The sequence below is a fragment of the Nerophis ophidion genome, linkage group LG01 (genome assembly GCF_033978795.1).
Source record: "Nerophis ophidion isolate RoL-2023_Sa linkage group LG01, RoL_Noph_v1.0, whole genome shotgun sequence".
Lineage (NCBI taxonomy): Eukaryota > Metazoa > Chordata > Actinopteri > Syngnathiformes > Syngnathidae > Nerophis > Nerophis ophidion.
In genome coordinates, this window is record NC_084611.1 from 77,076,616 (window position 1) to 77,103,538 (window position 26,923).

At 39.2% G+C, this 26,923-nt stretch overlaps 1 protein-coding gene across 2 annotated transcripts; it reads right to left on the reverse strand.

Moving 5' to 3' along the window:
• Positions 1-414: 414 nt before the first annotated feature.
• Positions 415-26,907, reverse strand: glb1 (galactosidase, beta 1). Of its 2 annotated transcripts, XM_061912078.1 has the most exons (16): positions 26,716-26,906; positions 21,632-21,801; positions 19,502-19,652; positions 16,055-16,115; positions 14,971-15,065; positions 11,618-11,798; positions 11,482-11,540; positions 11,276-11,397; positions 8,386-8,426; positions 8,198-8,310; positions 8,050-8,124; positions 7,894-7,983; positions 7,707-7,820; positions 4,770-4,901; positions 4,455-4,694; positions 415-956 (listed from the first exon to the last, which is right to left on the reverse strand). In XM_061912078.1, exons 1-16 carry the CDS (start codon positions 26,764-26,766, stop codon positions 666-668), a joined length of 1,986 nt encoding a protein of 661 aa, XP_061768062.1. In that variant the 5' UTR covers positions 26,767-26,906; the 3' UTR covers positions 415-665. The 2 variants fall into 2 exon arrangements, with proteins under 2 accessions (XP_061768062.1, XP_061768071.1); XM_061912087.1 differs by lacking the exons at positions 4,455-4,694; positions 4,770-4,901 and having other exon boundaries at positions 26,716-26,907.
• Positions 26,908-26,923: the final 16 nt, after the last annotated feature.

Below are 26,923 nucleotides of genomic sequence, written 5' to 3' on the forward strand. Positions count from 1 at the left end.
CCCCTTAGCAGAAAAACAGCCCCAAAGCATGATGTTTCCACCCCCATGCTTCACAGTAGGTATGGTGTTCTTGGGATGCAACTCAGTATTTTTCTTCCTCCAAACACGACCAAATTTTACCTTTTATGTCCAAAATGAGGCACGGGGACAATTTGCGGCCTGCAGCTAGTTCTGTAACGGCCCTCTGCACATTCTGAAACTACTCCTAAAAAAAAAGTGGAATAAGAGGGAAAACAGGAGTAATTGAAATGTTGACACTAATAACAGAAAGCTTACATGCAGGCTGTTTTTTTCTTGAAAAAATCTATACGTAGTACTGGTTTTGAAAGTGAAACAAATCAAAATCCTTTGATTTTTCAATGTCTGGCCCACAGAAAAAAATGTTTGGACACATTTAGGTCAATACTCCTCGTATAAAGCTGGTGTAAAATCACATTTTTATTAAAAATCAAACCCTTCACAAATGAGCTTACAACATTTTTTTGGTAAATAAATGTGTTTCCCTGATATGTATTTGCATTATCAACACAAATTCTAAAAAATAAAAAAAAAGAAAAAGAAACATTTGGCAAAATAATTTTATAAAAACATGTGAAAGTGTCATGAAGTGATCAAGTATTTCTGCATATTTTTTTATTTTTTTTACCATCAATCTGTTGTTTGTGTTATAGTGCAAATGGAGAGGCGTTTACTTCCGTTAAAGTCTGAACAAATCCCCGTGTAAACATCGGCCAGCGCTGCGTGGGCTGATGCGTCACTGTTCCGTTCAGAATAGGCGTGGCGGTAAACTCCACCGCGCACGAGGTCGAGAGGCAGGGAGCGGCTTCCAGCTCCAGGACCGTCACGTTGTTGGAAGCGTCGATGCTGAGGATGGTCGCGGGCACAAAAAGTGTCACCTGAGGGCCCTTTGAAGGCCAGTAGCGCCCCAGATTAAAGCCGTTGATCCAAACCTGTCCCTGAAGAGTAAAGACATGATCAGTGACATTAAGGCTACGTCCACACTGCGGGGTCGGATGTCCAATTGGGATTTTTTTTGTGTGTCAAATTCTATCTTTTTAGTGGCAGTCACATGACAAAAAAAAAGGGATTTCTAATGTGAATGCAATCTGACCCGCATGCAGACATGACATCATGACATCGCACATACTGCAGTAGTTAAAGTTAAAGTTAAAGTACCACTGATAGTCACGCACACGCTAGGTGTGGTGAAATTACTCTCTGCATTCGACCCAGACCCTTGTTCCACGCCCTGGGAGGTGAGGGGAGTAGTGAGCAGCAGCGGTGGCCGCGCTCGGGAATAATTTTGGTGATTTAACCCCAAATTCCAACCCTAGATGTTGAGTGCCAAGGAGGGAGGTAATGGGTCCCATTTGTTTTAGTCTTTGGTGAAGTGAATTATATTTATATAGCGCATTTCTCTAGTGACTCAAAGCGCTTTTACATAGTAAAACCCAATATCTAAGTTACATTTAAACCAGTGTGGGTGGCACAGGGAGCAGGTAGGTAAAGTGTCTTGCCCAAGGACACAACGGCAGTGACTAGGATGGCAGAAGCTGGAATCGAACCTGGAACCCTCAAGTTGCTGGCACGGCCACTCTACCAACTGAGCTATGCGATACCACTGATTTTTTTCCCCCATCTGATACTGAGTAAACTTCAGGCTGGTATTGGCAATACTGATGTGATACCGGTACCTTGTGCAAATGTACTTGTGTCTGCTAATATGTAAAAAGTTGAAATCTTTTTTTTTTTTTTGTCATGAAAAGGGGAGGTTTTTTGGGTTGTGCACTAATTGTAAGTGTATCTTGTGTTTTTTATGTTGATTTAATAAAAAATTAAAAATAAATTAAATAAAAATATTAATATCAATCAATCAATTAATGTTTATTTATATAGCCCTAAATCACAAATGTCTCAAAGGACTGTACAAACCATTACGACTACAACATCCTCGGAAGAACCCACATAAGGGCAAGGAAAACTCACACCCAGTGGGCAGGGAGAATTCACACCCAGTGGGACGACATAATAAAAAATTATTATGCGGCCCGGTACCAATCCATACTCCCAACCTCGTGGGAACAGTTTGGAGCGAGCCCCTTCCTCTTCCAACATGATCCAGGTCCATAAAGACATGGATGACAGAGTCTGGTGTGGATGAACTTGACTGGCCTGCACAGAGTCCTGACCTGAACCTGAAAAAACACCTTTGGGATGAATTAGAACGGAAACTGAGAGCCAGGCCTTCTCTATCAACATCAGTGTGTGACCTCACCAATACACCTTTGGAAAGATGGTCGAAAATTCCTATAAACACACTCCGCAACCTTATGGACAGCCTTACCAGAAGAGTGGAAGCTGTAATAGCCGCAAAAGGTGGACCCATATCATATTGAACCCTATGGGTAAGGAATGGGATGGCACTTCAAGTTCACGTGAGTCAAGGCAGGTGGCCGAATCTCTTTGGCAATATAGTGTATATCCGATTCATATCCACATTCGTAAGCGGCCTGGGTCGAATATAAACATTTTTTTGTAATTGCACTGTTCACACAGACATGAAAGTATCCGATAAAGGTTGCATATGGGCGAAAAAAATCGGAATTGACCTCTAGTACACTAGACACAACCGTAGTGGTCCTCATCCGTGACAACAATGACATGGACTACAGGGAGGAGGTGAAATATCTGGTTGACTGGTGCAGAACCAACAACCTGGTCCTGAACATCGACAAGACCAAGGAGATCTCTCGCGGCTGTGTTGGATCCATTATGGATTTAACTTTCACAGTATCATGTTTGACCCGCTCGACATCCATTGCTTTCGTCCTCTCCAAGGTTCTCATAGTCATCACTGTCACCGACGTCCCACTGGGTGTGAGTTTTCCTTGCCCTTATGTGGGCCTACCCAGGATGTCGTAGTGGTTTGTGTTGTGGTTTGTGCAGCCCTTTGAGACACTAGTGATTTAGGGCTATATAAGTAAACATTGATTGATTGATTGATTGACTTCAGGAAGCACCAGTCCAGCCACGCTGCACTCTTCGACGGCAAAGCGGTGGAGATGGTAAGCAGCACCAAGTTCCTGGTGGTGTAGATAACTGACAATATGACCGGGTCCCTACACACCGGAGCTCTTGTAAAAAGAGCCCAGCAGCGCATGCACTTTTTGCGTCGGACGAAAAGAGCAATGCTCCCTTCCCTCATTCTCACCACATTCTACAGAGGCACTGTAGAGAGCCTGCTGACCAACTGCATCTCTGTCTGGACTGGAGCCTGCAGTGCCTCAGACCAGAAGTCTCTGCAGAGAGTGGTGAGGAAGGCGGAAAAGATCATCAGGACTCCTCTTCCTCCTGACCGGGAGATCGCAAAAAGATGCTGCCTGACCAGGGCTCAGAAAATCCGTAGAGACTCCTCCCACCCCCACCAAGGACGGTTTTCACTGCTGGACTCTAGAAAGAGGTTCCGCAGCTTTCGTAGCAGAACCTCCGGGCTCTGTAACAGTTTCTTCCCTCAGGCTGTAAGACTCTTGAACGCATCATAATCCCCCCAATTTCCCAAAAATGGATCAACTTTACTATTGCTTTTTTTTATCCTGCACTACCATGAGCTAATGCAACAAAATGTAGTTCTTATCGCTCCCGTCCAAAGGCTAAACCTAGTAACTCGCTTCTAGCTAATTTTGCGAAAACAAAGGAAAACCAATCTATCTTGATGCTGTCTTACAAAGATCTACAAAGTCATCAAACGTATAGATGTTTTCTTGGGCTTTCATTTTCTTGCCGATTGAGCCACGGATTGAATCTGCTCTCATGAACGTGTGCCCTTTCTCCAGATATTTTATCACAATCTCGGGTGGGCCCGATTCTGCGTTTGCACATTGGGCAGCGTCCAGTTTTCATTTTGACCTCCACAGTTATCTGCCCAAAAGAGTATGCAAGAGGAAGAATCAAGAACAATACATTTAATGAAGGTGCTTGCAACGTCCTGGGCCAATCTTCCAAATATCCCCTCGTGCCATAATATCACATAATCAGGTTGACCGTCGGCCCCCATCTGTGCAAATGTCTGATTAAAGACAATTAGGCGACTGACAAAGAAGCTCCGATTGGTCCCTTGAGATACTAGGTTTTTCTGTTGTATGTACGCGGTTATGTGGTAGTTGCTAGGTCCTGTCATGCGCGTAACACCTTACTTCCATCCATCCATCCATTTTCTACTTACGGAACAAATTACAATATCGCATACGCTAATGTAAAGCATATCACCTACGAACTCCAAAATTATTATCAGCTCAGTTTTGACCAAAATTGAGTTACTGGGTTTTGCCTTTGGACGGGAGATCTGTACTGTAAAGTTCAAAATTGAATAATATTAAAAAGGAAGTCTAGTCTAAGTCTAGTCTAGTGTGAACATAGCATTGGAATGACAATTGTTGGACGTAATGTTGCCATGCCTTTCGCCATCCGGGCAAGTGGATGTAGGTATCCTGAGGCAGGTCCGGAATGCCACCGGGAATGATGAAACTTCCTCCGTAGAAAGCAGGAAGTGACAGTGAAGCGGGCGGAAGCGGGTCGGCCGATTTGGCGTTTGTTTCCCAGAAGACACCCTGGCTGATGGCTTGGTCGATACTGAGGCTGTACATGGTCCATTTTTTTAAAACAACATTGGCCAAAGTCAGGTTGGATATGAGGCCCTGTGCAAAAGACCACATGGTGATTTTTTTCTACTTTGATTCTAAAAACTCCCATTTTTCAATCACGGGTAAAACCTTGAAATCGTTGATGTTTTTTCCATAGTTGATGCGGCCCATGTTCTCCACCAGCACGTCCACCCGACTCCCGGCTTGTCCTGTCACATTAATGGACAGGACTTTGTTTCTTTCGAGAATCCCGGCGGGCATCTTGAGAAACAGAACAACCAGCATGAATATGTCAGAACACTTTTTATATTTTGGAAAGTCCCACAGCATAAGCCGTTTGCTATTTCCCTGTTGAAAAGTAATGGAAATCCACTTAATCTGTTATTATCTCTAAGCAATGTTTAAAGTGACATTCAAATATTCTTGGTGATGAAGAAGACTTCATGGACAGTTTTACTGCACATAACCATTACCAACTGTTCCCAAACAACACACAAGTCACTGTTTTTGTTAAGATATAGACAGATGCTGTTTTTTTTTACTGTAGGTAGAAAAAATGAATAACATTATAGAGGTGGGCCAAAGAAAAGGCAAACTAAAATAAATACATATGGGTGCGGGGACACCTAGTGTAGTTGTAGGGTATCCCCGGCTAAATGACAGATAGTTAATAGTAATGGATGAGGTGGGGGGTAGGCGTGGTTGAGGTGGGCGGGGTTTTGGGTTGGTGGTAGAGGGGGAGGGGGGTGTATATTGTAGCATCCCGGAAGAATAACTGCTGCAAGGGGTTCTGGGTATTTGTTCTGCTGTGTTACGGTGCAGATGTTCTCCTGAAATGTGTTTGTCATTCTTGTTTGATGTGGGTTCACAGTGTGGCGCATATTTGTAACAGTGTTAAAGTTGTCCGTGCGGCCCCCGTCAGTGCGACCTGTATGGCTGTTGATCAAGTATGCATTGCATTCACTTATATGTGTGGGTATATTACAGTATATGGTTGGGTCGGCACCCTGGTTAAACAGAGGACAAAGCGTACGTGACGAAAGGTTGTAGAGGACGCTAAAGGCGCTAAGGCACGCTCCCAATATTGTTGTCTGGGTGGAAATCAGGATAAATTTGGATGACTGGTTGCCCTGGGAGATTTTCGGGTGGGGCACTGAAATTCGTGAGTTTCCCGGGAAAATCGGGAGGGTTGGCAAGTATGCAACTATGGCTCTTTTAACATTTTGGGTTGCCGACCCCAAGCAGCGTAATTTAACTGGCTGTTATATAAACTCTGATTATATAGAGGAACTTGGACCACTGTAAACACATGGGTAGATCCTTGCATTGACATTTGGTAAGCACCTAGGGTCCAAACTTGAGATTTAGGCATTCCTCAAAGCACCCCTTTTAGTCTCATACTTCTTTTTCCCATAAAGTCAATTTATGTAACTAAGGTGTTGCTGTAACTTCATTACTTCAGATGCAGTCAGTAGTTATTTATTCAAGTCCTTTAGTTATTCTAGTGGAGTTCCTCATGGTCCCATTTTAGGTCCTCTCTTTTTCAGCTATTATGGCCAGTAAGTTCGGTTCAAAAAACACTCATGTCCTTTAAATCCCAGAACAAGATAGTCAGGTTACTTCTAGACCTCCAATTTTCCTGAAGGAACTCTCCTGATGGAATAAATAAAGTACTATCTAATCTAATCTAAATCAATCATTCAATCAATCAATCAATCAATCCTTAAAGGCCTACTGAAATGAGATGTTCTTATTTAAACGGGGATAGCAGGTCCATTCTATGTGTCATACTTGATCATTTTGCGATATTGCCATACTTTTGCTGAAAGGATTTAGTAGAGAACATCGACGATAAGGTTCGCAACTTTTGGTCGCTAATAAAAAAGCCCTGCCTTTACCGGAAGTATGTGCGCGTATTGTCACGAGTTGCAGGGCTTCTCACAACTTCACATTGTTTATAATGGGAGCCACCAGCAATAAAAGCAATTCGGACTGAGAAAACGACAATTTCCCCAATAATTTGAGCGAGGATGAAAGATTTGTGAATTAGGATATTGATAGTGAAGGACTATAAAAGAAAAAAAAGCGAAGGCTCCGGGCGGCGGCAGTGTGAGCGTTTCAGATGTAATTAAACACATTTACTAGGATAATTCTGGAAGATCCCTTATCTGCTTATTGTTTTAATAGTGTTTTAGTGAGATTGTGAAGATTGTAAGAACATACCTGGAGGTCGGATGGCCACGGTGAACACGCAGTGTCTCAGAGAGAAGCCGAGGACCCAAGCTCACAGCTGCCTTTTTTGGCACCTGCTGCAGGACGACGAATAATCCAACGATGTCTCCGGCAAGATATATATCACAATTTTCCCATCCAAAAACATGCTGGTTTACGCAGAGAAAATACGTTCCCCTGACCGCTCTGCTTCACAACAAACAAAGAAACACCAGCTGTGTCTCGGTGCTAAAGACAGCTGCAATCCACTGCTTTCCACCAACAGCATTGTTCTATATAGTCTCCATTATTAAATGAACAAATTGCAAAAGATTCAGCAACACAGATGTCCAGAATACTGTGTAATTATGCGATTAAAGCAGACGACTTTTGGCCGCTAATGGCGCAGCGCTACTATTTCCTGACAGTCCGTGACGTCACGCGCACGCGTCATCATTCCGCGACGTTTTCAACAAGAAACTCGCGGGAAATTTAAAATTGCAATTTAGTAAACTAAAAAAGCCGTATTGGCATGTGTTGCAATGTTAATATTTCATCATTGATGTATAAACTATCAGACTGTAGTAGTGGGTTTCAGTAGGCCTTTAAAAACAGAAGAGCGCGCCTGTAACTCAGACAAAATAAATAGATGAAAATCCAATGTCCACTGTCGAGGACACTGGTTCTCTGGATTATATAAGGCTCATAGTGAAGTTAGCAACTCAAAGCGTAACAAAACATGGCAGAGAGCACAAGCTGAGGTACCTGTACAGTACTATCATCAACAAACTCGTAATACCACCTTCGGCCTCAGGGGGAAATAGCGAGTCGCGCATCGTGTGCTGCTGGACTCACCCCATTAACCGACACATACGCTCGGTCATGGACCCCGTTCAGCGGCGAGGAAAGCGGCGTGGGCGTGCTGCAGTCTACCGGTAGCTCAGTCCTGTACAGCATGTAGCCAAATACCTACAAGACAAGACGAGGAGGCCATTTGAGAAAATAAGACAAAATAATAACGTGAATAAAGTGTGAAAGATACCTGGTTGAGGTCAGTGAACGTCTGGGGGAAGGTGCTCACCACCGGGCCAGAGAAGGAGAGAGACTCTAAAGCTTCTGACACGGTTTGTAGCTGTGGGAAAAAAAATCTCCTACTAATAAGAAAACAGAAAGGCTAAGGTTAAGATTGTGTGCATACCAGATTCATTTTAACAGCACCATATGCAAACTTTGGAGATGATGGTGGTATTATCCCGTCCGGTATCTTGCGGTACTGTTATACAGCAGTTATACAGCATTAGGAAGCAAACATGGTCCATTGCATATGTGCTCTTTTTCGTACATACCATTTTGATCACCTCTCGGATGGAAAAGTACTTCTCCGTGAGGTCTCCTGCCTCAGTGAGCGGAGCGTCATAGTCGTAGCTGGTAGGCTGGGAACTGTACGGCGCAAGGGCACCTGGGGGAGACCCAATTGTAATCAGACACCGACAAGTTATTCTTATCAAAATTGTTTTCTTTGCGGTCTACTGACCATTCCAGTATCCAAAGTTGGTCCCTCCTGTAAACATGTACCTGTGAGGACACAACGATTGGTTTTCATGGCTGCATAGACAAACACTTCCAGTATATTGTATAGCCATTATGATTTAATTTAGTCTCACACGTTTTATTGTCATTAAATTCTGAATTGACTCACATATTTTTGTTAGGCTTGCCACTGACAGTTTGTTTGTGTTTTAGTTTTTCCTCGGTGTGTGTTTAGTATTTCCTGTCTTTAGTTCCTGTCAGCGCTCTTATTTTGTTAGTTTCCTGTCTTTCTCCATGAGCGCTGTTTCACCTCAGCTGGGGCTGATTGGCACCTGGCCACACCTGCTGTCAATCAGCCCACTCCTATTTTTACCTGCTTTGTTCCTCCAGTCAGGGCTGGATTATTGTATTGCATGTCGCACTTGTCATTGCTACCTGTCGTGTCGTATCTTGTCGTGTCAATGCAGCGTTGTGGTGCTATGTTTGATAGCGGTTTTTAGCTTACTGTCTTTTGTTCCCTGCTTCCAGTTTGTTTTTCTAAGTAAATGTACGGCTTCTGTTTTCCATGCTAAAGTTCCTTTTTGTTTTCTAGCTCCCATGCTAGTTCTCTTAGTTTGTTATCCGCCCACGTGCATGCTTTTTGTTTGTACTCTTTGTTTTGTTTTAGAGTTTTAAATTAAATCATGTTTTCTCACTCCATGCCTGCCTCCATCTCTGCATCTTGGGGTTCATCGCAAACAAATTCTGAAAATTTTATCACATAAGATTGAGTTATTGTCCTATAATTATGACTTTATGCAAAACAAATTTTCTTTTTCAACACAATTTTATGACTTTTTTCTTGTGATATTTCTTCTTCGAGCGAAAGCACGACCATGTTATAACATTACCCTCTGCGAAATTATTACTTTTTTTTAAATTACACCTATTTTTTATGTTTTACTTCCACGTTTTTCCCATCAAATTTTAATGTATATATAGTAAAATTAGAATGCTATTCTTTTAATCTTAACAAGAATTTTCTTTCTATAAATGTATGTTTATAATTATAATATTATGACATTATTCTAGAAATATTACGACTTTATTTTCTTAAAGCGCTCAAAAAATGCCAACATCTTTGCATACAACAATAAAGTTATCGTCACATGTGACTATTTACTTATTCCTATAAAATGACAATAAAATAAATTTGTTATTTAATTTTAATAAGTTCATTCACTCAAAATGCACAGCTTTTTCCATGTAAAATTATAACATTATTCCTATGAAATTTGAACTTTACTTTACTAAAATTCTAATGTTCTTGTTTTATTACTGTAACTTCTTTTATTACTTAAACATTTTCAACTTTACTCTCATAGCATTGTTTAAACTGTAATAACCCGCTTTCGTCCTATTAAAGAATGTGTAATGTATGATTGAATTGTCTGTACATATAATCAAAAAATAATTTACTTCACCAATTATTATTTTATTTTTTTTAAATATTGAAACAATTCTGCGTTATTCTTTTGATGTTAAAAAAAACATGCGTTAATTTTGTGACTTTATTGTTGTAAAATTCTAGCACATTTCTATGACTGTGTCATAACATTACCCCTTGCAAAATGATTATTTATTTATTTTTTAAATTGCACCTATTTTCATGAGATATTACCCCTTTATTACAATAAAATTTAAATGTATATATCACAAAATTAGGATGCTATCCTTTTAATCTTATGACTTTATTCTTGCACAACTTAATCCATGTTAAGTACACATTTTGTCATTATACTAGAATGTTATTCCTATAAATGTATAACTTTATAATTGTAAAATATGACATTATTCTCTAGATATCATGACTTTATTTTCTTAAAGCTGAAACTTTATGCTCATAAATTCCCCCAAAAATGTAATGTAACAATATCGTATTGTCACTTAAGACTATATCCATTGTATTTATTCCTATAAAATGACGGAAAAAATATTACATTGTGCTTTGAGAATATTGAGTTTATTCTCACAAAATGTTTAACTTTTTCCACATAATTATATCACATTATTCCTATAAAATTACAACAATATTGTTAAAAGTTTGAAATATAAAAAATATATGTTGTTCTTTTATTACTGTAACCCAATTCCCTTAAAGCTACAACTTTACTCCCATGATATGTACTAAAATTATACAACACGAATTTCTCTATTACAACAAACAATATGTAATGTCCAATTGTAGTGATATTATATAATCAAGTGATCACAAAAATATTAGAAATAATGAACAAATATGGCGTTATTCTGTGAACATAATTTTTACTATAAAATTAAAAATGTATTTTATTATTTATCATAAACAACTTTATCGTCACTTATTATGACTTAATTCCTGTAAAATTACAATTGCTATAAAATGTGTTCCTTATACTCAAAATAATACATCTTTTGTCTCAATGTTTTATTTTAAAAATTCTATAATTGTGATTTTTTTTTGTGAGTGATATTGTAACTTCATTGTCAGCGTTGCCTGTGTAATCCGAAATTTTGTGAGTTAAGTTAGAGTTAAAGTGCCAATGATTGTCACACACAAACACTAGGTGTGGTGAAATTTGTCCTCTGTATTTGACCCATCCCCTTGTTCACCCTGGGAGGCGAGGGGAGCAGTGAGCAGCAGTGGTGGCTGCGCCCAGTAATCGTTTTGGTGATTTAAACCCCAATTCCAACCCTTGATGCTGAATGCCAAGAAGAGAGGCAATGGATCCCATTTTTATAGTCTTTGGTATGACTCGGTCGGGGTTCTAACTCACAACCTACCGATCTCAGGGCGGACACTAACCACTAGGCCACTGTGTAGGTTAGAAAAACTCACCACCTACCCATCTCGTCAGAGAAAATGGTTAACTTACATGTTGACATTTGCCCCCATGGCCAGCATCTCATTGAGGGTCTTGGCCACTTTAGTGGTCGACACAACGGAGTGAGGTGAGCCCCACACATCCAACCAACCAGTGTAGTATTCAGAGTTCACCTGGTGTGGATGGAAGGAACCCGGTGAGGGTCATGGAGTAAAGAACAAACAGAAAAAGGAGACAGCGACGAGGAGGATGCTTACCAAAGGTCCGCGAGGTTCAGCGTATCGTTGCACGTCAAATGCTGCGGACACATTAGCACCTAGGTGGAAGAAAACATAGATAGACACACACTATACTCAAATGTGTGACGGTAATAAAAACGTAGCGAAAACCAACCCGGGCCAAAATCGACGGTGGCGTAGACGCCTTGAATAGGGCCACACTTGAGGAAGCCGAGCGCGCCGCCGTCGGTGGTGAAGAGCACGGTCTCCTCGCCGAGGTAGGAGCGCATGAGCTTGGAGAGGTGGCGCATGTAGTTGTGATCGCAGGCAAAGTAGCTGCCGTACTCGTTCTCTACCTGAACAACACAGTGTGCGTGAAGCATTTCAACACTTTTCCTGGACGGACAATAGGGAAAGATGACATTTACACGTATTTGGGAAAAGAGATGGGAGATTTTCCAAATGTGCTAATTCTTGCACGGAATCATGTCGCCCAGAGAAGTTGCGCAATAGTGGGAGGTCTGCAGTTCTAGGTTGATACTTCATACGTCCTGATACAACTTTTTCACTTCCGATATGATACCGATATTGGAGACTAGGGTATTGGCCCTTACTGGGGCTGGGGGATATATCGATATACACGATTTATTGCGGGTTTGTCTCTGTGCGATATAGAAAATGACTATATCGTGATATTCGACTATACGTTCTCACGCAGTTGATTTAGACTGCGGGCATTACATTACAGGCTCTTCTCGCTCTTTCCTGTCTCTCCTTCTCACAGACGAGCGCACCGTCTTACACACGTCACATACGTGTACGCCCTTGCCGAGCAGAGAGGTGGCAGCATGGGTAATGTTAACTGTGATGCTAGCAGAGCCGTGCGAGTGGTAATACGAGAGAAAGAAGGTGCAACTGAAAGAAGAATTAATTCCAAAGAAAATGAGCAGGGGGTCCATCGTCTGGCGGTGGTTTGGCTTCAAGTGGGAATATGTCGAACACACAACCGTAATTTGTCAAGTGTGGGCCAACAGCGTTGCTATAAAAAGTAGCATTACTGCTAATATGTAGCATCGTTTGAAAAGTCACCCGCTAGAGAATGAAGAGTGCTTGAAACTCCGCATGTCAACATGTCCGTTCGGTGCCACACCATCAAAATGCCGAGGCAAACATTTCCACATCAACACCGAATGAACAAAATAGTCAACAACAGAAGTTAATAACGTCCGTAGTCACCTACCACATAGCAAAGGACGAACACGGTTTGATTTCCGATTTTGCAGCTCATTTTTATTTGACACTTAAAATGTCTCTGACAATCTTGCACTTTCTGTTTTCGAAATGACATGAACGGTTGTGCCACTGCTTAATAACTGTTTGATAAATACAGTTTTGGTCAATTGACTTAGTTGTGATTTCCTTCTCTGCATGAAAGTTTAAAATGAGCATATATTAATGCAGTATGAACAAGAATGTTTTAATGTAGACACACAGAATCATTATACTGCTTTGATTATATGTATCAAGTGTTCATTCAAGGCCAAGGCAAAATATCAAGATAGATATACTGTATCGCGATATAGCCCAATAATATCGAGATCTTAAAAAAAGGCCATATCGCCCAGCCCTAGCCCTTACCATTATTAATTCGATACGACATCAGCACGATTCATAATGTAGTATTATTCTATTGTGTGGAATGTTAAAAAGAGCTCAGAGAGCTCATAGTAAATATGAAAACACTAACATTATGACAGACTTATGCTGTCTTTAAATTGGAGTGGTAATTGATTTTTGCCAACACATAGCGGCCACAATAATTCATTAAATTAAGCTCATGATAGTAAATTTAATGATGCGGACACGCCTGTTACTGAATACTTTTAAAGGCCTACTGAAACCCACTACTACCGACCACGCAGTCTGAAAGTTTATATATCAATAATGAAATATGAACATTGCAACACATGCCAATACGGTCTTTTTAGTTTACTAAATTGCAATTTTAAATGATGACGCGTACGCGTGACGTCACGGACTGTCAGGAAATATTAGCCCTGCACCACTTGCGGCTCAAAGTTGTGTGCTTTAACCGCATAATTACACATTATTTTGGACATCTGTGTTGCTGAATCTTTTGCAATTTGTTAATTTAATAATGGAGACTATGGAGAACAATACTGTTGGTGGAAAGCGGTGTATAGCAGCTGTCTTTAGCACCGAGACACAGCCGGTGTTTATTTGTTTGTTGTGAAACAGAGTGGTCAAGCAAACATGTTTCTCTACGTCAACCAGCATGATTTTGGATGGGGAAATTGTGATATATATCTGACCAGTGACATCAGTGGATTATTCGTCGTCCTGCAGCAGCTGTCAAAAAAGGCAGCTGTGAGCTTGGCTCCTCGGCTTCTCTCCGAAACACTGCCTGTTCACCGCAGCCATCCGACCTCGAGGTATGTCTTTACAATCTTTACAATCTCACCAAAACACTATCAAAACAATAAGCAGATAAGATATCTTCCAGAATTATCCTAGTAAATGTGTCTAATTACATCTGAAACGCTCACACTGCCGCCGCCCGGAGCCGTCGCTTTATTTATTTTTTTATTTTTTACGAGTCCATCACTATCAATAGCTTAAATCACGAATCTTTCATCCTCGCTCAAATTAATGGGGAAATTGTCGCTTTCTCGGTCCGAATTGCTCTTACTGCTGGTGGCTCCCATTATAAACAATGTGAAGATGTGTGGAGCCCTGCAACTCGTGACGTCACGCGCACACACTTCCGGTAAAGGCAGGGCTTTTTTATTAGCGACCAAAAGTTGCTAACTTTATCGTCGATGTTCTCTACTAAATCCTTTCAGCAAAAATATGGCAATATCGCGAAATGATCAAGTATGACACATAGAATGGACCTGCTATCCCCGTTTAAATAAGAAAGTCTCATTTCAGTAGGCCTTTAATACGCTTCAGCTTTGGAGACTTTGTGCATGTTGGTAATATGAAACCATAATTATTTGACTTGTGTTTATTGTGACACGTGGTGTTTTGTTCAATATTATGCATGTCTAGCAAGCGCTATTGTGGGCTAAGCTGTTGTGTAGCTGCTAGCTCCTAGTAACCGATAGCCTATCATGTTTACCTTTTGTAAATGACTTGAGTAAAATACAAGAAAAGACCAACTTTGAAGGACATTTAGATGTCAACGGTCTGTCCAAAGATTTTATTGTTGTTGCTGTTGATTTTGGACCGATATCCAATATCGATATCGCTTGTCCAGGGTTCACCCCGCCTTCCGCCGGAATGCAGCTGAGATAGGCTCCAGCACCCCACGCGACCCCGAAAGGGACAAGCGGGAGAAAATGGATGGCTGGAATATCAGATCTTTAGACCACAAGGCGGTTGAGGCTGAATCAACAGCACCTCTGCTGGTTGAGGCCAAGTACTTTTGCCATTACTTGTCAATCATTTGCACACAATTTATGAAATACTTCATTAGGTACTACAGTAGTCATGGAAAGTCATTACCTGCACGCTGATGATGGGGCCGCCGTTCTGATAGAGGTAAGGCTTCACCGTTGACAGGAGCTTCCCCATCCAGCTATCCACCGCTGCTATGTAGTCTGAAACAGAAAGTTATTATTAAGCATATGTAATTAGTTGTTTAGACAGAAACATGTTTATACAAGTTCAGATTGGGGTATGTCATTTCTTGATGGGGAAAGACGTAAATGTCTCTTGTATTTGTGTTACCATTGTGTTACCGCTAACTAACGTTGTCTACATCGCTAAAACAAAAATCTAAGTAAGAAAATCCCTCTGTCATCTTCCATTAGTTTTTTTTAAATATATAAATCGCCTGCTTAAATATTCCCTCTTCTCTTCTCTGACTCTCTCATCGTCATTTGGGATGGGCGTGTCTGTTGTGATTTCCCTTCCTGGTTCGATGACCCACTCTACTTTGCCTCTGATTGGGCAGTCTGTAATGTTTTGCCCTAATCTTAACCAATCATGACTCATCATTGTAAACCATGTATTTTTTTATACGTAAACCAACCAATCATTATTCATGTTTCCAGTATATTTTGTCCCTCTCCCGTGGAGTTGCTTCACTACATAGCTTAGATTTTTAAGTTAATCATTTTTAATCGAAAATTTTAATTTTTGGCAGGTATGGCAAAGAGACGGATCAAGATTTGAACACACATTGTAGATCCGAAAAAAACGGAAAAAACACATGTCTGATAAATAAACAATGAGAATAATTATATAATGTATATTTCTTTAATAAACTGTAAATACAACTGAAGTTGAAATTAAAGTACAGCTTCACCACTTTAGTCATAATTTTTGTGCTTGAAAAAATTCTTTACGACTTTAGCCCCAGACTTCTTCTGTTTGTTTGATATTGCCATTACTACCAAAAGTGTTGCAAAAGTGAATTACAACTGAGTTACATTCCTATTAACCTATCCTATTATTTTAAGAGCATACTATCTTTGTTGAGGTACTCATTGGGCTAAATCTGGGACCTCGGGTACTACATTTCCTTCCATCGCATGTGTTCTGGTATGGCAATTAAGTTCCCTGAATCCTTTTCCTGGCTTCTCACCTGGATCTGAAGACCGCAGTACAATGTCTTTCTTCTGGAGAAGCCAGGCAGGCAGCCCACCCTGGTAGCAAACACATGTGTATGATTAGTTAAATACAATGTACAAGTATTTAAAAAACACAGAATTTCTCAACTGTTGTTTGATGATCACCGTTTTTTTCAAGTTAGCTTCATGGCGCCTTGCTAACTTTATAACAATCTTTGAGACATTTTTTTCCGGCAGCTCTTTGTGTCATAGCTACAGTATAAATCTCCAGGTTACCGGTGTGCGCGCCTGTCTGTGTGTAAGTAACAGCCCGAAAAGCTCTAACTTCAAACTGGAATACGTTTTTTTGGTGAGTGTATAATCTGTAAATGATGAATTTAGAACGTTATTGTGGCCAAAATGATCACGGTGATCGTTATTATCGCGGGATTTTTAATTGTGCTCAACATTTTCAAAAACTACTTATGATACAATCTTTTAACTGAGTTTTATTAAAACAAAACAACAAACCCAAAATAATATTCTTTGTAGAAGAAACATCATTGTAGATAAAAACGCTGTTTCATGGACCTCACGTAGAAATTTAATGTGCACATGAAAACAACAAAAACATTATAAACAAAGTATCCTGGCAGAAACAATAACATAAATAGATTTTAAAAAATGTGAAAATCGGGCAAGATGGCCCCTTATGGACATAAGAAATAAACAATTAGCGATGATGCGTTGCCCGGATCATGTTTTGTTTTAGTTTAAGACTCTCTTAGTTCTGTTTCAGCACCCCTCGCTTTGTGTTTGTTGGTTGCCATGGGTGCTGATTATTTCCACCTGTCTCTGATTAGTGTGAAAGACCACCTGCTCCCAGGCACTAATCAGAGAATAATTTATTCCTGCCTTTCGCTGTTTTGTTTACTCCTGTAACAAGTTACATTAGTACTCCTTTGATTACAGTTTCTATGTTAGCTTTCCAGTGCTAGTTTTCTGCCATAGCTCATCTTGCAGTCGGCACGCTCTTCTTGTGTTTGTTTTGTATTTTTCCTGCATTTTTGTATTATGGCCTGATTTATGGAAAATAAATCATTGTCCTACCTGCACGCTGCCTCGGGAGTTCCGTCTGCATCTTGGGGAAACGATCCGCGCACAAACATGCAACCCCGGCGAAACACAATTAAAACCAATATAAGAATTTTGCAAGGTGGCACCTGAATAAGACGTAACTGCACTTTTTGTCCATATAGATAAAAATAGTGTTCATATACGAGATCTAGTTGTAAATACTTTTTTTTTTTACACCCTGAGTCTCTAAATTCAATTAAGTCACTTTGGGAAAAGGATTTAGGAGTGACCCCATCTGAAGATAGCTGGATAGAGTTTCAGTAGAGTTCATAAGTCTTCTTTTTTTGCAAAACACAGCCTCATCAAATGCAAGCTATTACATCGTACTTATTATAGCAAGGTTCGACAAGCTAAGACGTATGGCAGAATATGTGAATCGTGTGATCGGTGCCAACTGTCTCCAGCTAACTTAATACATGTGTTTGTTTTGGCTCTGCCCATCCCTGTGCAGTTATTGGACATAAATGTTTAATACTTTGATAATTTGGTAAGTGGACTATTAGAGGTAGCTCCTCTGTCATCTTCTCTCAGAAAATCCAAAAGAAATCTGGTGGCAATCACTACTTTGTTGACTAGAACAGTGGTCCACAACCACCGGGCCGTAGAAGAATTTTTTTATTAAAAAAATAATATATATATATATATATATATATATATATATATATATATATTCATTTTTTATTTTTTATTAAATCAACATAAAAAACACAATATACACTTACAATTAGTGCACCAACCACAAAAATAAAAAGGATACCCCCCCCCCCCCCCCCCATTCATATTCATATTCATTTATTTATTTTTGTTGGGGGGAAACAAAGAACATTTCTGTCAACTGTGTGTCAAAAAATGTCAATAAACAAATATTTAAAAAAAAAAAAGATAAGTTGTCCATTTTGGCTATTTTAGGGGGTCCTTCACAAAATAACTAGACCTAAAAATATTTGATTATTGCTACCAAATTTGACCCACATATGCAAGACAGATGGGTGGTGTCTAATTTAGAAAATGTTGAGGTTTTCCCATTGCATATGTAAACCAAAGCTTGATGACTCTCATGAAACTCAAAACAATAAAAAAGTGGATTTTTGATGCAGCTTTTGCACTGGATTTCTTTACATTATGCAGGCACCCCAAATAAAGTGACGAGCGAGTGTCTAATACATCCAATACATTAGGGGTGCACTATTATTATCTTTCAGATAATATTAGGAATTATGACGTCAAACCAACAAATCTGATACTACGAAATCCCAAAAAAATAGCTCCGATAACTGACAAAAAAAAAGCTCCAATAAGCAAAATATAGGGTGAACAAATCAAGCGCTCCCACCTCCTAGGACAGATCTGGGCAAATGAAGGCCCAGGGACCGCATGCGGCTCTCTGAGCTTTTCAATCTGGCCCGCCGGACATTCCCAAATAGTTGTTTTAGATGTTTAAGATGGAAAGTGTAGCTGCCATTATGATTTGCAGTGATGTTTTCCAATGACTGTAAGTCTTCAACTTTACTAAGTCTTTCAATGCTTGGAATCTGCATGATATACTAGTTACTATGGTCATCTAATTAATTACTATGGTCATATAATTAGTTACTTTGGTCACTATGAAATATCTCGCGTTCGCGTTCATATTTCACTATTTTGTTGCATTTTGGTTGTGTTTCGGTTGATTGTGAAATATGTGGTCAATATTCTGTGTTTTATCCTTCATAGTTAATATTGTAAATCCCACATTCTTTTTCATGTACATTCTGGGTGCCTCATTCAGTAAAAAAATGTCAAATTACATTCCGTTTTTTAAGGTGCTTTCAATCATTTTTGTGAGGTTTTGTATTAGTGTTCATAAAAATAGATATACCGGCCCCCAGACACACTTTTTCATCTGAATCTGGCCACCCGAGTCAAATAATTGCCCAGGCCTGTTGTAGGATGTCTTAAACGCTAGGCCCCCTCCATCGCTGTAGATACTGGACCGAGTCGGCCAGAAGACCACCTGCAGCTTCAGTTTGTACTTCTTTGCTAGCAAAATACGACAAGATCGCCACACTGATAAATGGAAATAAGGACATAAGCTTCACTATTGAGTTAAAGATGTGAAGTTAGTACTATCATACTAGTGATGGTTAGGACAAATCCACAAGGAGTTAGTCAAATCCACCTTTCTTTAAGTTATTCTTACCTCCAGGTGGGCGCTCACTACACAGTAATTCTGAATGAATTTTTTTTTATATAAATATGTTATCGGTTATTAGTGTCGGCCTTGAGAAGCAGGAAGTTATCTGTATCGACTTGAAAATACTAATACTGTGCACCCCCAAAATCAATTCAATGTCAGCGTCTCTCACCATGTCCCACTCAGCACAAATGTACGGGCCTGGTCGTAGGATAACGAGTAGTCCGATATCCTGAGTCAACTGAAGGAAATGTTCCAAATCTCTGTCCCCGCTGAAATTGTATTGACCCGGAGACTCCTCGTGGAAGTTCCAGGGAATGTACCTGCAACAGGAAATGATTGTATGATCTTAAAATAATATATATATATATATATATATATATATATATATATATATATATATATATATATCTATATATATATATATATATATATATCTATATATATATATATATATATATATATATATATATATATATATATATATATATATATATATATATCTATAGATATATATATATATATATATATATATATATACACATACACACACACACATATCATATATATATATGTATATATATATATATATATATATATATATATATATATATATATATATATATATATATACATATGTAGGTGTGGGAAAAATCACAAGACTACTTCATCTCTACAGAACTGTTTCATGAGGGGTTCCCTCAATCATCAGGAGATTTTAATGGAAGCATTCACATACAATGGTTTATATAGGGCACACAGTGGGTGGGTACAGGCAGGCGTAGGGTGTGGTGATTGGCTCATGTGTTACCTAGGAGGTGTTTCCGTCTGTGGCGGCATGTTGAAATGATTTCACTGCGCTTGTTGAGGGATGACAGGTCTGGATGATATATAATAAACAGTTTCTCTTTTAAGGATAAGTTGCATCTTTTATTACCACTGTTGTAAGGTGTGCTGGATGCAAGAATTTGCCATGTTATTGAATATTCAACATTATTGTATTTGATGTTCCAAATGTGCTTGCTGAGTTCTGTAGAATTCCGCTAAGTCTGGTTAAAATCTCCTGATGATTGAGGAACCCCTCATGAAACAGTTCTGTAGAGATGAAGTAGTCTTGTGATTTTTCCCACACCTACATATTGCGCTCTACCACGGTATTGAGCACTATTCTCTGGATAATCCAATCAAGAAATATATATAAATACATATATATTTATTACGTTCTTTACAATTATATGTAAACTTTTGATCAAAAGTCAAAAGTTTGCATTACAATTGTAAAAAAAATAATGTCATGGCTGACTTGAATGTCGAATGATTTCTACAACTCTTATTTTTTTGAGAGTGATTGGAGCACATGCTTGTTTGTTTGTCACAAAAAAACACTCATGAAGTTTGTTTCTTTTATGAATTTATTATGGGTCTACTGAAAATATGACCAAATCTGCTGGGTGAAAAGTATACATACAGCAATGTTAATATTTGGTTACATGTCCCTTGCAAAGTCTCACTGCAATAAGGTGCTTTTGGTAGCCATCCATAAGCTTCTGGCAAGCTTCCGGTTGAATTTTTGACCACTCCTCTTGACAAAATTGGTGCAGTTTAGCTAAATGTGTTGGTTTTTGGACATGGACTTGTTTCTTCAGCATTGTCCACACTTTTAAATCAGGACTTTGGGAAAGCCATTCTAAAAGCTTAATTCTAACCTGATTTAGCCATTCCTTTACCACTTTTGACGTGTATTTGGGGTCATTGTCCTGTTGGAACACCCAACTGCGCCCAAGACCCAAACTCCGGGCTGATGATTTTAGGTTGTCCTGAAGACTTTGGAGGTAATCCTCCTTTTTAATTGTCCCATTTACTCTCTGTAAAGCACCAGTTCCATTGGCAGCAAAACAAGCCCAGAGCAGAATACTACCACCACCATGCTTGACGGTAGGTGTGGTGTTCCTAGGATTAAAGGCCTCACCTTTTCTTCTCCAAACATATTGCTGGGTATTGTGGCAAAACAGCTACATTTTTGTATCATCTGATGTCACATGGACAAAGATAAGACCTTTTGGAGGAAATTTCTGTGGTCAGATCAAATAAAAACTTTGCTTTTTGACCGTAATACCTAGCGATATGTTCAGAGGCTAACTTATTTTTACATTTGTGTGACAATCAAGAACGTTACTTGGTTACGATTATTTACATTTTCTTATTTGCCTATTGAAAAAATGTATTCCAAATGACTCCACAAAGAAATCTCAGTTATGTTTTTTTACCAGAAGCAGAATTGAAAAACAAAGAGTAAACATACGTCTGAATGGCGTTCAGGCCCGCCATGTACATTTTGAGTAGCCTGTCCTTCCAGTAGGCCCTGGGGATCCTGCTGTAATGGATACTGCCCGAGATGTAGCGAAATGGTTCCCCATCTTTGCGAAAACAGTCGTTCTCGTAGTCCACGCTGAAGGAACGGGAGGCGGAGATCTGCAAACACATTTATTGACGCAAATTAGTGCTGCATGATTATGCAAAAAATGTAAATCATAATTGTTTTGCTTAAAATTGCGATTGTATGTGACTCCCCCCCCCACCCCACCCCACCCACACACACACACACAATATTCTTGGTCATGTAATTTTGAAATAAACTACAGTTTTATTATTGTTGCCATTATTTAGTGGAAATTGTGATGTATCATGTTGTATGTTTGCATGTTTGAACTAAACTCAAACTCAAACTCAATTATTATTAGACTCCTCATTGTTTTGATTTGCTTTACAGAAAATTTAAATTTTATTTAAGCCACTTTTCATGGAAGGTCCCAGAAGGACAGCAGACTAAGTAAAAAAAATAAAATATAAATAAATAAATAAACATGCATGATAGTCAGCGCGCCTCCTGGGCGAGTAGTCTCAACCACCCTGGCCGGCGAGGCTCCTCCCTGATTGTTACATAAAATGTCATTACCATTTATTATTTTTTCACTGCTGCATAATGCCAAAAAGAAAAAAAAAAAGTATGAAAAAATTTATTAAAAATACTAATTCTATTTTTTTTTAAAGATTATAACTATAGCAGAAAATGTCATATCACAGTTATTGTCACCATAACTATCATTATTACCTCATTATTGTTGATTGTGCTCATAAAGTACTCATTACAGACTTATAACTAAGTTTTATTTTAAAAATTCAAACAATAAATAAATTGCCAATTAGCAGAAGAAATATGTTATATAATAATATTATTCTGGCTACTTAAAAAACATTTTTTTGCGATTTTGAATCAGGATTTATCTGCTTCCGTTTTTATTTTTAAAGGTTTTAGTGGTAATTAAAAAATTAAGAATAAAACATGTGTTGGTGTGTCACAGCAGCTTATGTGACGTCACGCAAGTTCACTTCCTGTTGTCAAATCTACACTCCAAACATCACCAGAAAGCGCTAGTCAGGTTACTTCTAAACCTCCACCCCAGATCACACCTCATTCCTACCCACTTCTCCAAAGTGGGCTGGCTCAGGGTGGAGGACAGAGTAAAACCACTTGCACTGAGCCTAGTTTATAAAATCCGCTACACCTCCCTGATACCGAAGTACATGTCAAATTACTTCCTTAACGTAAATGACCGCCATAACCACAACACCAGGGGGAGCTCCACTAACTACGTTAAACCCAGATTCCGATCTAACGAAGGTCTTAACTAATTCACCTTCTATGCCACATCAATATGGAATGCACTCCCAACAGGTGTAAAATAAAGTGCATCTCTACCCTCCTTCAAAACCACACTAAAAGAACACCTCCGGGCAACTACAACCCTAGCCTAGCCACCTCCCCGGATTGTAAATAATCAAATGTATATACTTGTTCTTATGCATTCTGATCTCTCTATGTCCATTACTTGCTGTACATATCCTACAAAGTCAGACGTACACTGTTTCAATGTCCATTTCTCAGATGATGCAATTGTTGATGACTGAAGTGCTGATATCAACCAAACCTAACACCTCCCCCCCTCCACATCCCACCCTCCGGATTGTAAATAATGTAAATATTTCAATGTATATACTCTGATGATTAACTTGTGTGATGACTGTATTATGCTGAAAGTATATATTCTTACCATGAATTGATTCACGTGAACCCCAACGTAAAAACAAGTTGAAAAACTTATTCGGATGTCACAATTTAGTGGTCAATTGTACGGAATATGTACTGTACTGTGCAATCTACTAATAAAAGTTTCAATCAATCAATCAATCAATCAATCGTCGTATTGCTTCGAGTAGGGATCTCTCTGTCTAAGACTGTAGGTTTAATGTGCGCGATTGAATACTCTAGTTGTTGAGACAGTAATGTGTTTATACAAGTTTAGATTGACGTATGCCATTTTTTTATGTAGAACGACATTAATGTCACTTGTTTTCACGTTAGCATTTAATCTCGAGAGTGCACTTCTGCAGGGCATGAGCAGTGTCAACAGTCCGTGAGTTTATCCAAGTGTTATTAATCACGGTTTTATGATTATTTCATTTTAAAATGATAATACTAACAGTAGGAAGTTGTACCGCGGTTTATCATTACACCATTTATCGCTACATTCAGTTGATTTTGTAAAAATGACTATATGCAGTATGAAGTATGCGGACGACACGACAGTAGTGGGCCTCATCCGTGACAATAACGACATGGACTACAGGGAGGAGGTGAAACATCTGGTTGACTGGTGCAGAACCAACAACCTGGTCCTGAACGTCGACAAGACCAAGGAGATCATTGTTTACTTCAGGAAGCACCTGTCCAGCCACGCTTCACACTTCATCAACGGCACAGCGGTGGAGATGGTAAGCAGCACCAAGTTCCTGGGGGTGCAGATCACTGACAATATAACCTGGTCCCTACATACCGGAGCTCTTGTAAAAAGAGCTCAGCAGCGCATCCACTTTTTGCGTCGGGTGAAAAGAGCACAGCTCCCTCCCCCCATTCTCACTACATTCTACAGAGGCACTATAGAGAGCCTGCTGACCAACTGCATCTCTGTCTGGACTGGAGCCTGCAATGCCTCAGACTGGAAGTCTCTCCAGAGAGTGGTGAAGACAGCGGAAAAGATTATCAGGACTCCTCTTCCTCCTATCCAGGAGATCGCAAAAAGCTGCTGCCTCACCAGGGCTCAGAAAATCTGCAAAGACTCCTCCCACCCCCACCAAGGACTGTTTTCACTGCTGGACTCTATTAAGAGGTTCCGCAGCCTCCGTAGCAGAACCTCCAGGTTCTGTAACAGCTTCTTCCCTCAGGCCGTAAGACTCTTGAACGCATCATAATTAAATTATCCCCTCAACTCCCCCCTAAATGGATTAACTCGCTGGAATAAAAAAGACAATATAACATACATCCATAAACATGGATTTATGTGAAAAAGTGCAATGTATTTATCTGTACAGTAATCTATTTATTAATATCTGCACCTTATTGCTTTTTTCTTTTATCCTGCACTACCAAGAGCTAATGCAACAAAATTTGGTTCTTATTTGTACTGTATAGTTCAAATTTGAATGACAATAAAAAAGGAAGTCTAAGTCTAGTCTAAGTAAAAAGGAAATAAAGGAACATATATAACAAAGGCACGTTTGGATTAAAAAGCACTGTTCTGTACTTAAAAATTCTCAAATCTGCACTAGATTATTCCACAGACCCAGAAAAACACACAGTTTGGTAAAAATGGTAATAAAAAGGGTTGAATGTGCTTTATTGGATTTTTACAATTAGATTAACGGTTTCACAAACCATAGACTTTGTTAAAAAAATAATCTTTACAAAATATTGATATTTGTTTTTTGTCGTTATTTTTCACTAGTGACAAAATAATTCCATGATAATAAATTAAATTTTAAGTAAAAAAAAAAGAAGTTATTGGCATCTTTTTATTTAAAAGGCCTACTGAAACCCACTACTACCGACCACGCAGTCTGATAGTTTATATATCAATGATGAAATATTAACATTGCAACACATGCCAATACAGCCTTTTTAGTTTACTAAATTGCAATTTTAAATTTCCCGCGAGTTTCTTGTTGAAAACGTCGCGGAATGATGACGCGTACGCGTGATGTCACTGACTGTCAGGAAGTATTAGCAGCTGCACCACTAGCGGCTAAATGTCGTCTGCTTTAACAGCATAATTACACAGTATTCTGGACATCTGTGTTGCTGAATCTTTTGCAATTTGTTCAATTAATAATGGAGACTATAAATAACAATGCTGTTGGTGGAAAGCGGTGGATTGCAGCTGCCTTTAGCACCGAGACACAGCTGATGTTTCTTTGTTTGTTGTGAAGCGGAGCGGTCAAGCGAAGATGTTTTCTCTACGCCAACCAGCATGTTTTTGGATGGGGAAATTGTGATATATATCTTACCGGAGAAATCATTGGATTATTCGTCGTCCTGTAGCAGTGGCAGCTGTGAGCTTGGCTCCTCGGCTTCTCTCTGAGACACTTTGTGTTCACCGCAGCCACCGGACCTTGAGGTATGTCTTTACAATCTTTTACAATATTTAAAATCTCACTAAAACACTATTAAAACAATAAGCAGATAAGGGATATTCCAGAATTATCCTAGAAAATGTGTCTAATTACATCTGAAACACTCACTTTGCCGCCGCCCGGAGCCGTCGCTTTTTTTTTCTTCTAGTCCTTCACTATCAATATCCTAATTCACAAATCTTTCATCCTCGCTCAAATTAATAGGGAAATTGTCGCTTTCTCGGTCCGAATTTCTCTTACTGCTGGTGGCTCCCATTAAAAACAATGTGAACGCGTGTGGGGCCCTGCAGCTCGTGACGTCGCGCGCACATCGTCTGCTACTTCCGGTAAAGGCAAGGCATTTCTATTAGCGACCAAAAGTTGCGAACCTAATTGTTGATGTTCTCTATTAAATCATTTCAGCAAAAATATGGCATTATCGCGAAATGATCAAGTATGACACATAGAATGGACCTGCTATCCCCGTTTGAATAAGAAAATCTAATTTCAGTAGGCTTTTAATGTGCCTCAGCTGACTTGTCACGTGACCTGAGTCAGCAGTCCTAAATGTTTTATTTAGCTTTTGTGCTAACACAAGTTATCCAATAAGTATTTTAAAACATTCTGAGGACATAACTACTTTACATTTATGATGGCAAATTATGACAAATAAACCTATTCAACACCTTTAATTGTTATATGTATAAGTACAAATATAATATCCATGAAATGACAACAATACGAGCCGTTTATGCCCAGTTTTGAAGGACCTTATCCGAAATGTATTAATTTAGTGAACCAGAACGAGACAAGCGGTAGGAAATGGATGAATGGATGGCGTTATTATGGTGCAATATTCATGTAAACACAAGTTCTTACTGAGAGTCCATTGAGCAGCAGCAGGAAGCTTCCAAGTCTCAGAAAAGACATGACGACTACTCGCCCCAAACTAAATAAAATTAAAAATCCAAACAACTTTTAAAAAGATTACAAGAATCAGTTTAGATTTAGCTAAAGAAAGTCTGACGTTGCATGTCGAGATGCGGAAGTCATATCACGTGATTTTTTTTTTTTTTTTAATATACAT

Excerpts from the sequence above, each read along its gene's own strand:
- glb1 (XM_061912078.1), bottom strand. The coding sequence starts at position 26,766 with ATGTCTTTTCTGAGACTTGGAAGCTTCCTGCTGCTGCTCAATGGACTC. Across the intron at positions 11,541-11,617 it reads CACCGTCGATTTTGGCCCGG|GTGCTAATGTGTCCGCAGCA; the intron begins GTTGGTTTTCGC and ends TCTTCCACCTAG. Across the intron at positions 8,125-8,197 it reads TCCGAGAGGTGATCAAAATG|TACCGCAAGATACCGGACGG; the intron begins GTATGTACGAAA and ends GCTGTATAACAG.